This window comes from Nannospalax galili, unplaced genomic scaffold, assembly GCF_000622305.1.
Source record: "Nannospalax galili isolate Female #2095 unplaced genomic scaffold, S.galili_v1.0 scaffold415, whole genome shotgun sequence".
NCBI lineage: Eukaryota > Metazoa > Chordata > Mammalia > Rodentia > Spalacidae > Nannospalax > Nannospalax galili.
Window position 1 is genome coordinate 1 of NW_008337494.1, and position 17,336 is coordinate 17,336.

The 17,336-nt window shown below is 41.8% G+C and overlaps 1 protein-coding gene across 1 annotated transcript; it reads right to left on the bottom strand.

The window, feature by feature from the left end:
• Positions 1-1,293: 1,293 nt before the first annotated feature.
• LOC115070267 (stabilin-2-like) lies at positions 1,294-9,637 on the bottom strand (the record flags this gene model as incomplete). Its single annotated transcript, XM_029563349.1, has 3 exons — positions 9,475-9,637; positions 5,439-5,572; positions 1,294-1,409 (listed from the first exon to the last, which is right to left on the bottom strand). Coding segments are annotated over exons 1-3 (328 nt in total), but the record flags the coding sequence as incomplete, so codon positions are not given.
• Positions 9,638-17,336: the final 7,699 nt, after the last annotated feature.

Sequence of the window (17,336 nt, forward strand, 5' to 3'; positions counted from 1 at the left end):
TCTCTCTCTCTCTCTCTCTTTCTCTCTCTCTCTCTCCCTTCGATAAGCTCTGTATTAGGCAGTGGACAAGATATAAAGAGAGGATACAGAGCAGCCTTTGGTGTCTGTCTTAGGACTTAGCATCCCAAAAGGAAACTGGGAAGACATACTCTTCAAATATCTAATCCCCCTTATTCAATATGGGAATAAATTAGTCTAATTCAAAAGTCTGCTTCATAGATTTTATCAGCTGATTTTGGCCAAGGGCTTCCATGTCAGGAACATGGAATAAGTGGATGTTATTATTCATTTAATCATTAGTTATGGAAAAATAAACAGACATTTTATGTGCATAACATGAGCTCAACAATTTGGAAGACATACGGAAAAAACATCATAAGCCCCAAAGACTTAGAGTTTCTACTTGTGACAGTGTATGAGCTGAGTATTTCCCCTTGTTTAGAAAGGTCTCTCTGAACTTTAGAAGTTGTAAAGTTTGCTTCTGTTGCTTTAGCAGGTAAAAAAGCGGAAGAGAACACACTTCTCCTTTAAGTGGATCCCAGGGAGATATTTTCATCCTGTCTTAGAAGCTAGGGGACAAATGGTAAATCCATGAATTAAAATTTCTGATTTTTGGATACCGAAAGTGAGGAGGGGCTCACATGATTTTCATATCATAGCAAAGATTCAATCAGTGTTTGAGTTCTGGCCTCTATAACCAGTTTTAGCTAACAAATGTGTTTCCTCACACTGTTAGTATTTCTAACATGTAGCATTTCATAGATGTGGTTTTAGGTATACATGATGTATACATTAGGCTTTATGTATAGATACTTTTGCATATAATTTCATATATAGTTACCTATACATAGTTTTTAAAAATTTTTAAATTTACCTATAGTTTATGTATATTATGTTATGCCTGCATATATTTAAGTGCACCCATGTTGTGCAGTGCCCACAGAAAACAGAAGAGGGCATTGGATCCCCTGGAACTGAAGTTATGGGTGGTTGTTAGCTACCATATAGGTGCTGGGATTTGAACCTGGATCTTCTGCAAGAGCAGCCAGTGCTCTTAACTGCTCAGCCAACCCTCCAGCTCCAAGGAATTCTTTTAAAGGGAGATCATTAACTGTGGCAAACAGATTCCTATATAAAAGCTGAGGAAAAGATAGGTTTTTCTATGTGTAGAAAGAATGAAAATTTCCTAGAAAATCATAGTCATGTTCTTTTATTCGGCTTCCTTTCTGTCAAATATCTGTGAAATGGGACCCGGAGAAGCACGTGTCAAAGTCCAAGGGCTGTGTCACTTACCCATGCAGTCTGGGCCCCAATGGCCTGGACAACACTGAGGTTGCAGATAATCCTTCCTACATATATGACGGCATCCAGGGAGAGACAGAGAGTGTGTTCTGATCTCAAAGGTGTACCTTGGACAGTAAAGAGAGAATGTTAACCCATGATAATAACAGTTCAATTAATGCTAGGTAATAGGGTTGCTCTGGATTTTATTTATTTATTTATTTAATTTATTTCTATTATTTGTGTGTGTGTTACATGTGTATGAATGTGGGCACATATGTGCAACAGCGTGTATGTGGAGATCAGAGGGCAACTTCATGAAGTTGGTTCTCTCCTTCTACCGCTAAGTGAGTTTTAGGGATTCAACTAGGGTGGTTAGGCTTATGTGGTAAGTGCTTTGACTCTTTAAGCCATCTCACTGGTTCCAAGACCTAGATTTTAATTAGGTTTTTATACTAATCTACATTAAAAAATAGATTGAGTAAACACATTTGGCTTTCTATGTAAACTAAAACTTAATCATGAATTATTTTTAATTGTTCTGATCAAATAAAATGGAAAAAACAATGAAAATGAAGGAGGCATAAAAAGTTAAATGAGAAGTTAGTTAATGAAATAAATGATGGTAATAGGTCTTGGCAAAGTCTAGAAACAGGCTTCAAGCTTTTCACTGAGCATCTTAGCAGCCAGTGCAAGAAGGAAAGGATGACAGAGTTCACGACACACAGGGTCTGCAAATTTAAAACAACCCTGCTTTTTAGGCTAGTCTATTTATCACAGATACCATTGACATACACTTTTTTTGTGGCAGAGGTGATTATTAGCACCCACCACAGCATCCTCAGAGAAGACACAGTGGCACATCCCTTAGAACAATTCTTAACACTGGCTGAGGTACAGCTCCAGGATAGCAGCTCTATGGAGGCTAAAGGCCACTGTCTGTGTACAGGGGTCTCTGCAGTCTGGCTTATTCCAGGACAAGACTTCAGAGTAGAGACCCTCCTCTGTGAATATCAATCTTTTATAACCGTGCTGCTGTCACGTATAGCATGGGTGAGAATTCAAGGCTCTTCTTCCAAAGCAGTACTTGAAATGCAGCTGATTAACACCTGCTTTACAGACAGTCAAGTTGAGGACAGCGCTGACATGTTCTCCGAAAGGTTGAGCACATTAGCACAGTCAATGGGTGGACAGAGAAAGAACTCACAGTGGTCCTATGGTCTTTTCAAGAATTCATCTCAGAAGACAAAAAGAAGACAACAGATGTATGAAAATGTGCCTCATCATCAGGAAGAGCTAAACTGAAACCACAATGAGACATTATCTCACAGCATTAGGAGAGCTATTTTCTAAATTCTCCCAGTACAAGTGTTGGTTAGGATGTGGAGAACAGGGAACTGCTGTTCAATGTTGATAGGAATGTCAATTGGCGCAGCAACAATGAAAATCAGTTCTTTAAAACACTAAAACTAGAACCATAGTATACTCTATCAATTCTACATTTGTGTTCCCAGATGAAATATGGTATATATCAATGGAATATATATTTATATTCCCACCTCATTGTAGCATTATTCAAAATAGCCATAAAATGGAAATATCCCAAACTTCCACTGATGGGTGAAAGGCTAAAGGAAAAATATGTATATAGAGGTATGGGATATTATTCAGCATAAAGGAGGAGACTGTAATTTGTAAACAACGTGCACTACCTGCAGGATAGTATACTAAAAAGGCCAAACACAGAGTGACAAATACTGTATGATTCCACTTAGATAAGGACTCCAAAATAGCCAAACTTCTGGAAGCAGAGCATAGAATGGTGGTTGCCGGGGGTGAAATGAAGGGAAATAGGTATTGGTCAAAGGGTACAAAGTTTAGGTTATGTGAGATGACTAAGTCCTACAAGTCTGCTACACAGTCTATGCCTGCAGCAACAGTAATGTAAACTGGAAACTGTATGCTTAACATTTGCAAAGATGGTAGACCTTAGTTAAGTGTTCTTGTCAAAAAGAGCAGGAGGATGGGATGAAGCATGTAGACGTGATGGATATGTTTATGAGGCTGCTTGTGGGGACAGTGTCATAGGTGTGCATTCATCGCTAAATGTATCAAGTTGTGTATATTAAATAGGCTCAGCTTTCATATGTTAATCACACCTCAATAAGGTGATTTTTCCAAAACACAAAAATATAAAATAAGACCAAACAAAAGAAACGATCTTGGGTTTCTTCCAGCATAAATAAATGGCAGACAAAAATCTTCAATTCTAAGACAGACAGCGTGGTTGCCAAATTGTATGGGCATGCGTGTGTGCATGCATGCATGCCTGTGTGTGTGTGTGTGTGTGTGTGTGTGTGTGTGTGTGTGTGTAGTAGGGCATAGCAAAGCGCTCTCCTGGCAGTGATCAAAAGAGTAGAGAGTACAAAAATGTTCTTAGTAAAGAAGCATATAATTTTATCCTTGAACTTTGATATAATTGTAATAGGAAATGAAAGTGATTGCAAATGTGCTCCCATTCTCACTCTGGTAATCCAGTGGTTAATTGATGATGTAATTGCTAATTCTAGACCAGTTGATACAGGAACATTGTTATTAAAATGATGATTTTTGTCTTAGAATATGATATGGCCATATTAAACAAATGTGACTGTAAAAAGAATTCTATAAATGTTAAAGTTTCCATTCATTCAAGTTAAAAATATAAGTAATTCTTCATTCTTGAATTAAAAATGAACTCACTAAGGCAGGAGAGATGGATCAGTTGGTGGTAAAGTGTCTGCTGTGCACAAAGATCTGAGTTTGGATTACAGAACCCATATAAAAAGCTGGGCATGGGGGCACATACCTGTAATCACAGTGCTGGGGGGCAGAGACAAGGGGATCCCTAGACCTCACTGGCCAATAAGTCCAGCCAAATCAGTGAGCTACAGTTTCAGTGTGAAATGTCTCAAAAAATAAGGTGGAGAGTGATTGAGGAAGATACTCAATGTCAACTTATGGTGAGCACATGCGAGCACACACACACGTAAACACATACCCACGCATGCAACATATACACAAATTTAAAAATGAACTCATTGAGTGATACCTAATTCCTAAGTTGATTAGCTGAATCTATTCCTGGTATACCTGTTGGCAGGTGCACAGACCTACTTGTCCTCCTTTGCCAGGACTAGCCTTGAATTATGAGAGTTTGGGATCAGAAGTGGTCTTCAAGAATGTAGCACTCAAAAGCAATTGAACTATGCAGAAATTCTTCCATCACACTTGTTTGGGTTCTAATTAGTATCAGGATTCCCAGTTTATTAGTGAGGCCCAAGACTTAAAACATTTACTTTGTTTTTGATACAGGATCTTGTTATGTAGCCCAGGCAACCTACAGCTCTGCTTTTTAGTATGCTCAGATTAGAAAGCTATTTATTTACTTATTCATTTATGTGTGGTGTGTGTTATGCTTGTGTGGTGTGTGTTATGCTTGTGTGATGTGTGCTATGTGTGTACCTGGTGTGTGTTAGTTGTATATATTATGTGTGTGTGCATGGTGTATGTAGTATGCATGTGTGTGTGGGTGGGCGCATGATCACAAGTGTGCAGTTGTGTGTGCTTATGCACTTGAATGTAGAGCCCAGAGCAGAGCAGAATGTCAGGTGTTGTCCTCTGTCCATCTCTTCTTAGTTCCCTTGTGACAGGGTCTCTCACTGAATTGGAAACTTGTTGTTTGGGCTATGCTGACTGGACAGTGAGCTCCAGGGCTCCATCTGTCTCTGACACCCAGTGCTGGGGTTAAAGGCACACATAGCCATGCTTGGACTTTTATATGTCTGCTGGAAATTTGAACTCAGGTCCTCATGTGTGCAGAGCAAACTTTTTTACCTATTGAGCTATCCTCCTAGCAAGAGAACTCTTTAGATGAAACAAAACTCAAAGATGGGTAAGAGGAAGGACAGTGTTTATGTATTAAAATGCGAGTCAGCAGTCATAAAGCTTTAGACTCAAGGTCATAAATTGTGAGTTACCTAAATTTGGACTCAAGGTATAGTCTTAAAATAGGAGAAAAGTCAGGGATCTGCTTTGCTAAATCAGACATTTCAATTTGGAGTCACAATTCCTAAGGTACCAAGACGTGGGCACACTTATCTTCTCATAACAAGTACCTGCAATCTCGAACCCCGACAGAGCCATTGGTAATCTTGGTGTAACCATCTGGACACTTGACTGCAAAATTCAGCGAGCAGGTTTGGCACTCTGTCCTGATTGTTATAACAGACTTCTTATCACATCTTTTTGCCTGTGCAAACACAGCAGAGAACATTGATTCCCATTATCAGAGCCTTGCAAAATAGCTGGTGTGGTCACTTCCCCATCTGTTTCATCTCACTGGAAAGTCAGGGGTAGTGATGAGGTTGATTGCTTTTGACTGATTTGCTGCTTTCAACCTTATCTGGAAAGTGTTGGGTTCAGTGATCAGCAAGCAATGTCTGCCTCAGCTGTGGGTGTGGACAGGGACACTGCTTGTTTTATATATAGGTATCACCCCTCATCTGCACTCTGTAGTCCTACAAGGTAATGGAATGCCAATACATTTATCAAAACAAGGACCCTGAAACATTACAGAATACCTGTTTCAAACCAATTGCTGTTACAGTAGGGCATTCAAGACCAGTTGTTCATAGTTCAATCATCTTCAAGGATAATCTTTCAGAACTGGTTTCACAAGAGTATCCGCCATGGGACTGGTGCTGTGCTAAATTTGGTGATGAATGCAGTTCCTGTCCCAGAGGTATCTGCAGTATTTAGATTTCAATTCAACTGGAAAGCACGTTGCATGAGAACACAGATGTTTTTCTGTTTTGTCCATTGCTCTTACCTGAGCTCCTAGAATGCTGTCTGACACACAGTGGTGTCCAGCAACCATGTGCTGATCAAATGAATGAATTGGGGACATCAGACAGACATACCAGGAACAGTTATTTGGCAACATATGATGGCCCATTCATGAACGGCTTAAATGATACAGACTGACTTTGGTTCCCTGTTACTCCTGACCTTCCCTGATAGAGTCCTTCCTGTCTTTCCTTAATCATTCCAGTAAATTTAAGATGAAGCAGCTTTGTACAATGAAGATACTCTGAACTTCAGAGCCAAAGGTTAAGTCTGGACGGAGCTCTATCTTGCAAAATGTAGAGTTTTAAATGAGCGCCTACCCTTTGCTATTATCTGTAAAAGGGAGATGTCAATAGCTACCTTTAGGTGACATGCCAGGTGCAAGTTGCCTGGCACAGTCCCTGAAGAGACATAGTAGTGCACACTGGCTTCTGAAAACTCTTCTCCATGCCACCTCTGAGCCTGGTTGGTGGCCTGGCCTCACAGGAATGCTGTTTCTTCCCCTCAGTTAAGCAATCTAGATTCCTCAAGGGCTTGCGTTCCCTCTCTTCCACATGCCCACACACGTTCCTTGTTTCTTCGGCTCAACCTCTGCTTCCCATGGCCGGCCTAGAGGATTTTTTTGTGTTGTTGTGGTTTGTTTGTTGGTTTCTTTGTTGGCCTTTGAAACAGCGTCTCAGGTAGCTAGACTGCCCTCAGACTTGCTATGTAACTGAAGATGACCTTGAACTCCTGATCTTTCTGCCTCACCTCCCAGGATAACAGGTGTGCATCATCACATCCAGTATGCGCAGAGCCAGGGATAGAACTTAAGGCTTCCTGCATGCTAGGCCAACTGAGCCCCTCGACCCCCAGTTATTAGGCTTTGCTCTCTGTTTAAGAACTCCAGGATGAACAGGGCCATGTCTTATATTTGTCATCCCAAGAGCATAGAACTGGTTAGGTATAGGAGGAACGCCGTCACTACCTCATTACAATATGTGAAGTCTGCAGAGGAATAATCCTTACATTTGCAGAACACTTTATGGTTATACATACTTCCAAAGCCATCATTTTATTTGATTTTCATTGCTTTGGAGAGAAAGAGAATAATTATCACTAATTTGGGTGGAGAGTACTGGAGGTGTTTTACAACATGCAGTGACATGCCAAAGGTCACACTCAGTTACTGGTCTTTTGATTCATCAGTTAGCCCTTTCTCCCTGCACGTGTAGCATAGAGAAAGGTGAATTCTCTGCTTTACTTGAAGCTTGTTTGATGATCATTATGAACCAAAACATCCCTGGTTATCCCTTGTGGTATAATGAATGACAAAAGCTACATTTAGATGCGGTTTGGATTAACTCTTTAACTGTCCTGGCACTATTCCATTCTTTTAAAAGTGGGATTTCCTTTATGTTGGGGTTTCTTCTAGTTAGGTGGATAGAATGATACCACTGTGACTTTTCCTTCTTAATGGGCGCAATTTTACTCTCTTTTAGAGGAATCCTTTGGGCTGGGGATGTAGCTCAGTTGGTAGATTACTTGCCTAGCTTGCTCAAAGACCTTGGCTTTCTCTCTACCACTACATTGGCAGTGGTGGCGCAGGCCTGGAAACCTCTCACTGAGGAGGTGGAGGCAGGAGGATCAGAAATTAAAGACTATCCTCAGCTACAAAGAGCGTTTACATGAGATTATATTAAAAATTCTTTAGCTTCCTTCGTATGCGGAAACCCATCATTCTCTGCACTCTGTTTAAAAGACTGTCCTTTATCCTTTGTACATTCTTATGACAAATGCTAAATATAAATTATCTATAGGTGAGATGCTTTAAGGGGTAGCTCTCTTCATTGTTCCCCAGTTTTCTCTGTCTTTGTAGTTTTGGGATTGTTAATTCTTCTGTGAAGTGTCATTAATATTTAGGTTGTCAGTACTTTGTGTTTTGCCATCCATAGTATAGAATTTTTTCAGTCTTCATTTCAAATAATGCACATAACATACTCTTCAAGTTTTGTTTCCATGTAGTTTTCAATTTATTAAAAACTGTTGACAACTGATTACTACTGGGTGAGGAAGAGTAGATCTTCCTTAAGATCTCTAGATAGGCTGACTAGACTCCAGGGCACTGAAGGACATCTGGGTATAAATGCTTGACTGGCTAGGGCTTAACATGTATGTCAGAATGCCTGAAGTCTGGTGGGAAGTATGTGGGGCGTAAAAGGGGGACAGAGGTGCAAATTGAATTAAGAACTATTGTATGAAACACAAAACTTAGAAAAATATTACATTCTTTGATCACCTTCGAATTACCTTTTTCAGTGAAATGACTCATCTATCAACTTAAACCAACTGAAGAATAAATTCAGCTTTGGACACTAGCCAGGGCCAGGCTTCTACACAGAAGCAAGCCCTCTACAGTGAAGATGATGATGACAGGTCCTACCAATGTGTGGAGTCCTATCTGGGGAGAAACTGAAGCTTAGTGGGATTAATTTACATGCTCAGGCTTGAACAGCTAGCAAAGTGGGCAGCCTTGTGACTTGCCCTCTGAAATTTGAAAGTCACAGTTCAAATATGCCCTCTCCAGCTTCTGAGCTGGAAAAGTGCTCATCCTGCTGTCTTCCCACATTCTCATAAAGATCCACCTGCCTCTGCCTCCTAAGTGCTGAGATTAAAGGTGTGTGCCACCACGCCCGGCTGAGATTTATTCTTAATAGACCAGAGATCATATATTACAAAATACATTTTGAATAATCACCCTAGATTGGTTGTTTCTAAGACTTGGCCTCACATTGGGATGGCGCCTATGGGAGCTACTCTGGGGTCCTCTGTACTGATGGGCTGGACAAGGCCCTCACTGTCCCACTGCAGGTCTGAGGAAGGCAGGAGGGATGCATGAATGCCTGGTGAGTTTTGTAAATGTGCCTGACATTTACTTTCCTCAGCAAGACCCCATCCACCCTGGAATTCCCCTGAGTATCTTTCTAAAGCTGAAGCTATGGTCTACACTTGGAAGGATGGGGTGGTAGGTATTGACTGTGATAAGATAATGGAAACAAAACCAGAATATCCAGCTCTGCTGTGGAAAGAGAAACGTCAGCACTAAATTCAGATTGCAGCAGCTAAGCCTGAACGCCAGACTTGAACCAACCGGGTCAATCCACCCAGAGAAAGACAGTGCCTATTAGACTCTTATTCTTACAACTTTTCTTTTGATTCTATGCGTTCCAAGACAGGGCTTTTTACCCAAGAAAATATGGGAAAACAAAAACATTCTGAATACAGCATGAAAATCAACAAGTAAAAGCATATGAAAGCTCATCTTACCAGTCCTGTGGCTTCAGCCGGGGAGCAGGTACTTTGTACAAATAATCCCAGAAAGACAATGATTAAATGTTGTAGCATGCTGAGGAATTATTTGTTCCTTCTGGTGCCAGGCACTGTCAGAGTCACTTAGCTATTTAATTTAGTTTGACGAATGCCCAGTGAATTCTTTCTCATATCTGAATCTACTTTAAATCTTTTTCTTTTCTTTCCCTGGGTGCTGCCTCTCCACAGAAGCAACAGCAGATCCAGGGACTTGGTGGACTGATTACTCTGAGCTGTATATATGTCCTGGCTGACTGACAGGATTTCCTGAAGGGGCTGAGGCAGAGACCTGACCTGGGATTTCTATGCCTTGTGGAATTCCCAAGGTCGGTTCTGCCTCCTATGGCTGTGGCCACTCCTTGATGGGCCTGTCTGCCACCCCATTACCCCCTCCACACCACACCATGGACCATCTTGGGCCTTTCTGTCCCAATGCATAGATCCTGGCTGCTGCATGGAGAGTCTGTGGGAATGCTCACTACCAGGCTGTGCTGGCTAGCTTTAGTGTCAACTTGATACACCTCGGTTGAGGGAGTGTCAACTGGGGAATTGCCTTCATTGGACTGGCCTGTGGCCATGGCCATGGGACATCTTGATTGTTGAGTGATGTGGGAGGACCCAGCCCACTGTGGGTAGTGCCAGCCGTGGGCAGGTAGGTCTCTGTTGCATAAGAAAGCAGGCTGAGCAGGGGCCAGGGGAGCAAGCCAGTAAGCAGTTTTCCTCCATGGCCTGTGCTCCAGCTCCTGCTTCCAGGTTCCTGCCCTGAGTTCCTACCTTGGGCTCCCTGATGAACTGCACCTGGGAGATGTAAGTTGAATAAACCCTTTCCTCCCCAAGTTGGTATTGGTCAGAATGTTTTGTCACAGCAATGGAGAAACAAACTAGGACACAGGCATAGTACCAGGGATGGACAGAGTGTTCCAGAAGCCTGAGCCCAGTCTTGGAAGAGGATGGCATCCTAACCCCACTGTGGTTGGCGAACTCATTCCATGCAGACAGTTGTCTCCAATTCTTCCTTTTTTCTCTTCTAGGACCCTCTAGTATTGTGTGACTGAGCCTATGCCTCTATTCATCCCTTCAAGGCCATGTCTAAGGCTATCTCTTCCAGGAAGACTTCCTCTTTTGTTCCTCCTGAACCTTGCACAATGCCACGGAAGCCCAATTGCACATACCACAGTCGACCTGTCTGTCTCCTGTGCTTGGTTGTAAATTCCTTGAGGGCAATAGCATAGCCTTAATTTTTCTCTGTATCCCTTGAAGCTTAGGGCAGAAACCCAGGCTTGAAAATAACGATAGCCAATACTTCGGAAACTTACCATGTGTCAGTCTCTGTGTTAGACTTCTCTGTGGATTGACTTGGTTAAATAGTGGTTTATTAGCTAGAGTTTACAGATGAGGAGACCAAAGTGGAGATGTTAGGCAGCTTATCTGGTCACATAGCTATTGCATGGTGAATCCAGCATTAAAATGGGTTTCAGAGCCAGAGCTCTTCCCCACTACCTTCTACTGCCCAATGTGAATGTCCATGAATGAATAAATAGCAGGTGGTGCTCCAGGCCTGTTAGAGACCATGATGGACATATGCCAGACCCAGGCTAGGAAGGGGGATGTCTGGGCTCATGCATTAGGTTTGGTTAAATGATCCTTTTTTCCCTATCATGACCCACTACCTGAACTTTTGAAGCATTATACTGAGCATCAACTATCTGAGAACTTTCTAGCATAGGCATTTTGGAAGCCAACTGGAAGTCTAACTGCTAAGAAGTGGGAATCATGGTAATCCTGTGCTTTGGTGAACCCCCATTTAGCCGCTTATCATGATGCTGAGGGAACCTTAACACCCCTAATGTCCAGCACTACTCCACAGCAGTCACATCCAAGATCCCAGGAGCGGAACATAGCGTGAGGATTTATTGAGGTTTCCTGGTGGATTTCATTCGCTCTAGATTGTTGTTGAGAGATTGTGTGACACCAATGAGAGTCTGAAGTTTGCTTGATGCAGTCAATATGCCAGAGAAAAAGTTAGAAGCTTCTTTCTGATAACTTTTATTCCTGAAGGATGTGAATAAAATATCTGAGACTTGGAATGGGTTGGGTTCCAGGTGAAATGAACCTATATTAGCATTTCCTAAATAGTGTTTACCAAACACTGTTCAGTTCTGAGAGATGCTAAAGGGGCGCCGAGGAGGTGTCCCCTTACCAGGTGATTTAGAGAAAACTTTCTTTGGGATGGATCATGCTTGCTAGGCCAGTCAAGGGTCTAAGTCCTGCAGTAAAGCAACATCACAGCATCACAACATCACAAATGAAACAAAACCAGTTCACCTTTGGGGAAGTTCTGAATACTTGGGACCCAGGGATTTTTTTTTTCCTTTTGAAAATTATGTCAGCAACAACCAGATCTGGCACTCTCATGGTCTCTCTTAGGGAAAAACTGTCTTGGACTTTAGTGGGGGGAATTTTTTTTAACTTATCAGGAAGTAGAGTTAGACTGTCAAGACTTGTGTGCAGAATTGAGCAGTCAGATGCATTAAAAATGTTTATAGCCCATAAGGCATTGTGCAGAAATTGCGTATCTTTAATTTATTTTGGTTTTGTTAGACTCTTTTGAGTTCTAAGCACATCAGTTGTTCAAGTTATTTCAAATCCCTGTTCCCTTATCCCCCAAGTGTCTGCAGCTAACAAGGTAGCTTAGCATGACCCCCAGCACATGGTGGGTGATCAATCACTCTTGACCACTGATTATACAATATACAGTAGGGCAGACCCTGCACAGTCGCCACCCTTTTCCTGTGTAGAGCTGAGAGGCCTGGGATTTCCCCTGTCCTGGGTTGTTCTGTTTTGCTGATCTTGCTTCTATTACTGGGAAGAATGTCAATTTTTCTTAGTGTGGATCCTAACCTCTTTTTTTTTTTTTTTTGCAAATTGTTGTAAACTCTATTTCTAAGTGGTTTTAGACAAAGGTCTTTAATTCATACCATTTCATCTATTTGGAAATGCCTCCCATCTCACCAGGGCCCTTCTCTAATCACTGTGGTTCCTGATATAATTTAGATTCTGGCCATGGTGTGGCACATAGAACCGACAACACGTTTTTCAAAATCCCAGTTCATGAGTTCAGGTAGTATCAAAGATAATTTCCCAGTAGGGGAGAGGGATAATTTTTTTTTTAAATCATCATTTGAAGATTTCTAGCTGAATAAGCTTTTTCAGTGGAATTGTTTCGTTAAACAGCTTGCCGTTAGATTCAGCTGGACATTCTTTTTTTCTACTCATTGGGCAAAATTTTTGTTAGCTGGATCAACTTGACCACAGTACAAAATGCTATTCTTTTCTGCTTCCCACCTGACCATAACACTGGAACAAACCAATGGCTATTTAAATTTCAAATACAGAAATTCTTAAGAAATTCACGTTTTATTTTTTTTCTTATAGTGACCCACTAAACAACATTGCATTTTTTTGCCTATATTTTTTCCTGCTCTGAATAAGAATATCTTGGTTTTCTAGATCAAAGGACATATCAAGCTAAACTGAGAACAGTTCAGAGTTTTCCATCTTGTTTTAAAATCACTTCTGTTTAAAGATTTCTGTAAGTGAAAAATCTAAATAATATTTTATTTGGCTGCTTTACATAGGTAACTCTCCTGAACATTTTCTTTTACTGTCATCATGTATATTTTTTTAATCCACTTATGCACTCAACAAACGTTTGTAGAATGCCACACACACTGCTGAGTTCTGAGAACAAAGAGGTAGATTAAGTGTATTGACTTATGTATTACAGCTTTAGGTACACTGGTTCACTTAAGTATTATTGTGAAATAGATTGGACCAGGAGTGTTGTCTTGACTTGGTAGGTGTGACAATTGAGCGTAAAGAAATTGAGTGATTTATTCTGGGTCAATAAGGAGATATTGAGGTTGAACAAGTAGCAGATGCCAGGTAATCTTACTCTGGTCAGGTGCTCTGCTTGTTCGGGCAGACCATCATTCTGATGTCTGATATTTTTAAGTTAAGAACAGAGTACCGTGTTCATCTAATCCAGTCATGAAAGCTGACCAGAACTAGGTGCTGTCTCTTTGTTGTCATACTGAGGCATGACCATGGCCACAAAAGACCTGAAGGGCAGGTATAAAAAAATTGTTGGTGCTGAGCATGGCTAACACATGCTATAATCTTAGAAAGCAGATGCAGGAGGATTGCCCTAAGTTTGAGGTCAACCTGATCTGCATAAGGGAACTGCAGGTCAGCCAGGGCTTCATAGCAAGACCCTGCCTCAAAACAACAGCAGCAACAACAACAACAGCAACAACAACAATGGTTGAGACACTCAGCAGTGAAGGCCAGAACTGAACATGGTGGTTCACTGACACCCAATGGCTCAGTAGCCAGTCTACGGGCTTTGTCATCCCAGCATGGCATAACATGGGTGAATTAGATCACTTGAAGCTTCAAGTTGTATGTGAAAGGATGTGGCCTCTATAAGCATGTCTAACCCGTGGCCTATGGGCTGTGTGTGGGTGAGGATAGCTATGAATTCAGTCTAATGCAAACTTTCTATGTAGTTGAGGATGATCTGGAACTCCTGATCTTCCTGCCTTTACCTTCAGAGTGCTGGGATTACAGGTATGTGCCACCATGCCTGGCTATTATACTGATGTTCCCCCTTCAAGTAATATAGGACTGTTTTAACTCCTCAAAATTACAATCTCAAAGGAAAGGTAGAAACCTAGGAAGTTGATGCAGAGATGATAGTGGGATATATTTAAGCTAAGATTTATTGCCATGGTGGGAGTTTGCTCATAGTATTCCATCAGCCTACAGGGAGGTAGAGTGAACCACATAAAATAGTCGCTCTTTAAGGTCAAAAGTAGACTACAGCCAACAACTTTATATTATTTATTGGAGCAGAAATACCTTAGCTTTAAAGGTCATTAGGAACTATTCCATACTTTAAATCTTCATGGAGAGGCACTCTTTCAGTTCATTACAGTTTCTTGGGGAACTTTTTAAAAAGGAAGATTGCTACTGTGAGATATCAGATACCAGGACTCCAGAGCTTGCCAATTTTAGTTGGATTGCTTATGTCTCAGATGGTATGCACATTGGAGCAAGGCACTGCCTGTGGTCAGTTTCCCATTCTGCAAAGAAGAATGAAGGAGCCATTAGACAAACATCCTTGCCATTGCCTGGCTCTGTGCTCCTGCCTGGTTCCATTGTTCTCTGTGAAGGTAAATCAATGCCCCGGGATTGTTACTAGGAACTGATAGGACTGTAGGGTTTCCTGCACACTCATCAGATCCTGGTGCTTTCAGGAGTCAGCTTCCCTAGGCAGAGGATGTGCCCAACACGTGGTGTGTCCTTGCCCTCAAGGCCCTTTCCTCTTCCTCTGTTAGTTTAAATCTTTCTACACAGCAAATTTATGTGTGTGTGTGTGTGTGTGTGTGTGTGTGTGTGTGTGTGTGTGATAGTTTTGTTTTTCCTTTTCGTGAAATCCAGTCAGCAGGTCTTGCTGTAGGCAAATTATGAAGTAGGCAGAGCGTTTGTCTTTCAGTTCCCCCATCAACCTCCCTTTCTGCATGTTTTCTCCTATTCATTCAGTCTTTGACTCAATCAGTATTTAGTGGACACTCCCAGATCATCTTCTGGTGTGGATATTCTTTCATGGCAGACAGAGATTATTTAATATTTACATAAGAATAGTGAACATTCACCATCCAGTTGTCCCCTCTTCCTTTTTTAAGACAGGGTCTCCCTCTACCCCTGGCTGGCTTGGAACTTGCTATGCAGACCAGGCTGGCCTCAATCTGATCTCACAGAGTTCTACCTGCCTTTGCCTTCTGAGTGCTAGACTAAAGGCAGGTGCCACCATGCCCAGCCTACTGAATGTTTTTAAAGACAAGGTTTCATGTATTGGATTCACCTTCCTAAGTGCTGGGGTTACAGGTGTGCAATGCCATACCTAGCTTAAAGAATTTTTTTTAAAAAAATCAGAAATGTCAGTATTGCTTTTGGTTTTATTCGTAGAAGTCCTACCATAAATCCAGTCACTTCTCCCCGTCTCCACCACCCCTCCTTGGATGAGGCCATCACGACCTCTTGCTTTGTCATTGCAGTAGCATCCTACGTGTAAACGGCACTTTTTCAAAACTGTAAGTAAGGCCAAGTGTACTCAATTTGAAGCCCTTCAGTGGCTTGGGCTTGAGCTCTGGCCTCCTGTCTTAGCTTTGAGTCTTCTCTCTGGCCACATCCTGAAGCAATGTAGAGCTTACTCCCTTATACCAACCACCTTTATTCTGTGTCTCCCACACTCCAGTGTTAGCGCCTATCTTTGGCATTTCACTAGCTGTTATTTTCTTGTCTTAGAATACCCTGTCTGTCTTGAGTGCTCATGCCCATCACTGTTGCCTGATTGACTCTCACTCTCCCCTGTCATCAGTTCTTATCTAATGTCCCATCATTGAGAACCTCACCCTCAAGCTGGTGTGGGTGTTAAGTCACTCCATTGTACTGTTCCATTTTAGTTCCCAACAAAATAGCTATTCCACGAGTCAGTGTCTTGTTTGTCACCATCTGTCTTTCCTCACTGAAATATCAGGTCCAGGACAGCACCTTTCCGCAGGTCTTACCCAGTGCCTAGCACAGTGCCCAATACATGGTAGCATTGTTTTAAGTTAATTTACATGTATTTGTTATGTGCTCTGCACTTTACATTTGGATTATTACTCTCTTCAAAATTCCTATGGGGACCACACTATTATTATCTTTGTGTTTCAAATCACAAAACTGAGGTAAGTAGGCTGGTTACACAGCTTGAGGGGCCTAGTGCAAAATGAAAATGCTGTGCTAAAATAAATCCTGAAAAACTTCAGGGACAGTGGAGCCAGGAAAGGGGTTGGACGAGCAGTCAGGAGAGAAGGCGTGAAGAAGGTGAAGGTGTTTGCTAAGTGGATGTTGGAGAAGAGAGCGTTCTGGGTGGAGGAAAAGAAAGCAGAAAGGCCTTGAGATGGAAGCGGAAATGGGAGGTGGAAAGTCAGGGGCCGTGGTGAGGCTTTCAGGAAACATCATATTGTTCTCAGTAGACAAAAAACACGATCTGGCTTTTATTAGGAAGCCATCATCCCAGTTGTTGGGCTCATAATAGACCCTGAAGAACAGGAGGAGATTGCTCAGAGAGGACCATGGTGGCTGGAAGTAGAGGGGCAATGGACACGGAGAGATGGGAAGATGGGGTCCAGTTCCTAACACATTTCTAAGATTTGTATTTATTTATTATTTTTAATTAATTAATATTTATGTGTATGTGTTTGTATGTATATATGCCATTTGTGTGCAAGTACTCATGGAAGCCAGAAGATGGCATCAGATTCCTTGGAGCTGGAGTTACAGGTGGTTGTGAAGCTGCCCAGTGTGTATGGTGGGGACTGAACTCAGGTCCTTTGCAAGCACATCAAGAACTCTTAACCACTGAGCCTTCCCCTGAGTCCTGCTAACACATTTCGTGAGGAAAGTCAAAACATTTGTTAACAGTTTGGATATTGGGTATGTAAGGGAAGAGGAATCAGGGACAATTCCATGCACTTTGGCCTGAGTAATTCTGAGAATGAAGTTCCTATCCACTGAGATGGGAAGGTGTGAATGAAGCAGGGTTTTGCAAGGGATATTTAGCAATTTAATTGTGGATTGGCAAATTTGAAGTAGTCAAATGGAGAGGCCAATTGAATAAATGAATCTACAATCCCAGAGACAGGCATGGGCTGGTATACATATATTTAGTACCTTGACCAGAGAAAACACCAAAGGAATGAGAACAGAGA